This window comes from Fomitiporia mediterranea, assembly GCF_000271605.1.
Source record: "Fomitiporia mediterranea MF3/22 unplaced genomic scaffold FOMMEscaffold_921, whole genome shotgun sequence".
Lineage (NCBI taxonomy): Eukaryota > Fungi > Basidiomycota > Agaricomycetes > Hymenochaetales > Hymenochaetaceae > Fomitiporia > Fomitiporia mediterranea.
In genome coordinates, this window is record NW_006761306.1 from 1 (window position 1) to 2,546 (window position 2,546).

At 46.5% G+C, this 2,546-nt stretch overlaps 1 protein-coding gene across 1 annotated transcript; it reads right to left on the minus strand.

Annotated features, from left to right (window-relative positions):
• Positions 1 to 2: 2 nt before the first annotated feature.
• Positions 3 to 1,838, minus strand: FOMMEDRAFT_99877 (alpha/beta-hydrolase; the record flags this gene model as incomplete). The annotated part of the gene is made up of 10 exons (XM_007272307.1): positions 3 to 205; positions 258 to 480; positions 607 to 734; positions 800 to 854; positions 913 to 950; positions 1,000 to 1,063; positions 1,119 to 1,215; positions 1,275 to 1,343; positions 1,405 to 1,594; positions 1,664 to 1,838. The coding sequence occupies 10 exons, from the start codon at positions 1,836 to 1,838 to the stop codon at positions 3 to 5; spliced, it is 1,242 nt and encodes a 413-aa protein (XP_007272369.1).
• Between the last annotated feature and the right edge of the window lie 708 nt (positions 1,839 to 2,546).

Below are 2,546 nucleotides of genomic sequence, written 5' to 3' on the forward strand. Positions count from 1 at the left end.
CATCAAACACCGAGCTTACATTCTCCCATAATCGCAATTGCTTGATCGTTGACGGTGTTCAGTCCGATATTCGTATACTGCTGCACTGTTTCCTCAATCTGCGCTTGATTGAACAGAGGGAAGAGCTGCGTAACGTAATCCGTGGCCGTCATTTGTGCGGAAAAGTTCGCATTAACGAATACAGTGCCTTCGAAGGCATTCGTAACTGCAAGGAATGCGTTCTAAAGTGTTTCATTTACAAGTAATTATATCATTACTGGCTGACAGTGGATAACGCACCCCATTGAGCCTACCACGGTTGATGGTCTGGATAGGCCGCTCAACGATCATGTCCCCACCGACGACTGGGACCACTACGAATGTTCCGTAAAAGCCGGATTCATTGATAACAGCATTGGCGCTCTCGAGTGTTCCAGCATCAGCGTCAACGAGGCACTGAAATGTATCCGAAGCATTGCTGCATCTAATAGACAGGTCAGACTGACACTGAAATAACAGTATGGTATGGTAGAACGCATTCACCCTGCCATTTGGACGAACTCAGAATAAAGTTTCTATAGCATGTTGGATTTAGTAAATAATATCTTTCATACGCATGGCACATACTTCCGGAATTGCATCATCAAAGTTGTACTGCGAAGGCAAGAACGTCGAACTCGTGATCGCTTGATGGAACAAAGGCGGCTGTGTATTTCCACCGTGTGCAACAATGTGCTGAAGTACAGATCCAGCACCTTTGGAATTCGAGCATCCTTGGCTTGAGAGGCCGTTCTCAAGGAAAGTGGAACCCTTTACGTACCTGCGGAATCTCCCCAAATTGTTACGCGACTTGCGTCACCACCAAATAGGTGGATCTGATAGGACAACCTGTCAGGTATAATTCATTAAGATTAGACCATGAAACCCCCATACACTCTTTTGTATCCATTGAAGCGCAAATTGCTGGTCGACTGTCAATCTGTTAGACCTGGTCAATATTCATTATGATTTTTCGCTTACACAGGCCAGCGTTCAATGCACCATTCTTTTTCACTTCAGAACCAGGGAGGAACCCTAAAATTACCTGGTTTGAGAAAGTAGAATGGATGACACAAAGTGGACTGAATCTCACCGAATACTCCCAGGCGGTATTGTAATTCAACGGCAACAATACCTCCACTTGCTTCCCTAATAAGATCACTCCCATTCTGCCCGGATGTGCTACCCGCAACATAGCTAGCGAGTAAACGATGAAGTCATGGAAGAACGGGAGTGATTGTTATCGCCATACTTACCCACCGCCATGGATCCAGACTACGACTGGCATGCGTGCTTTTGGATTAATTTCGCCGGAGACATGAACACTGTATAAGCACCAGATATGTCGACATGAGGCAAGAGTTAGATTTAAAGTATCCTACCTACTTCAAGAATAAACAATCCTCGATCTCCGTGTTCTGTCTGCGATCTTTGTTGTTTGACAGGTCTCGGAACGGGGTAGTACTATTGAGACCCGGACCAGCCATTGGACATGCCTGAGGCTGTGTGTTCGCAAGCTGCACGCCTTGTGCCCGCATGTTGAGCGGTGGTGCTGGTGCCTGGAACCGAAGTTTCCCTTCAAGGAAGAAAGAGACATCATCAGTCAGGCTTTAATCCCGCGATGATGGGGTTTGAGTTGACTGACCAACAGGAGGTGCTGCATAACGAACAGCAAAGAAATCCGTTATGTTAGAGGTAGAATTGAATGTCCCTTGGTAAATCGCATATCCAAGGTCGACAACCTGAGGAGAATCTGCCCGTAGGACAGATTCCAGGCCGAAGGCAGCCCAGGCTGCAGACAGTAGCACAACAAAGCGCATTCTTGCGGGAGCACAGCGGACCAAATATCACTGGGTGCGATGCAAAACGCCTCGAATACCAGCTATTTGTAGCAAATCCGGTCGATGTAGATCGGGAAAGACGGCGCGCATTGAGGTTACGCGTCAGCCAGGGCTGGTAAGCGCACAAGACTCCGTGGATTATTGCCACTGGATATGCGATGGGCCGAGTTGCGAACATGCATCAGACACCACAATAAATCATATTTAGTCTAATCACGGCATACGCCGGGAATAAGCTATCGCGTTCTCAAACAACGGTACCTTAGCAAAAAGACCGCCGTTTACAGTAATGATGATGAGCGCGAGCGCTTTGAATATTAGTCCACAAACCAGTTTGACACAGGACAAGAATAATTCAGCGGCATGCCAATGCCAGTCATGGGAATGGCTCAATAAAATTCGAGTAAGTCGCCGCATTTCGAGAAAGCGCCAGGCTAGACAAGAAGGGGGCCACCCTTATATATCTATGTCCTAAGTCACGTGTGTAACCTCAGAGGTTACACATAATAATAGTGCATATTATACAAAGACACAAAGGCAAGTACGAGGTTTTGGAAATCGTGAAATGCACATGGGCGCAAAACAGGACAGCAGTTTACCTCCCCTAATCAAGGTATGTTGAGTAATTTTGCATATTCCAATCGGCTCATATAAGACTGAATCTTTATTGTGGACTGTAGTGATACG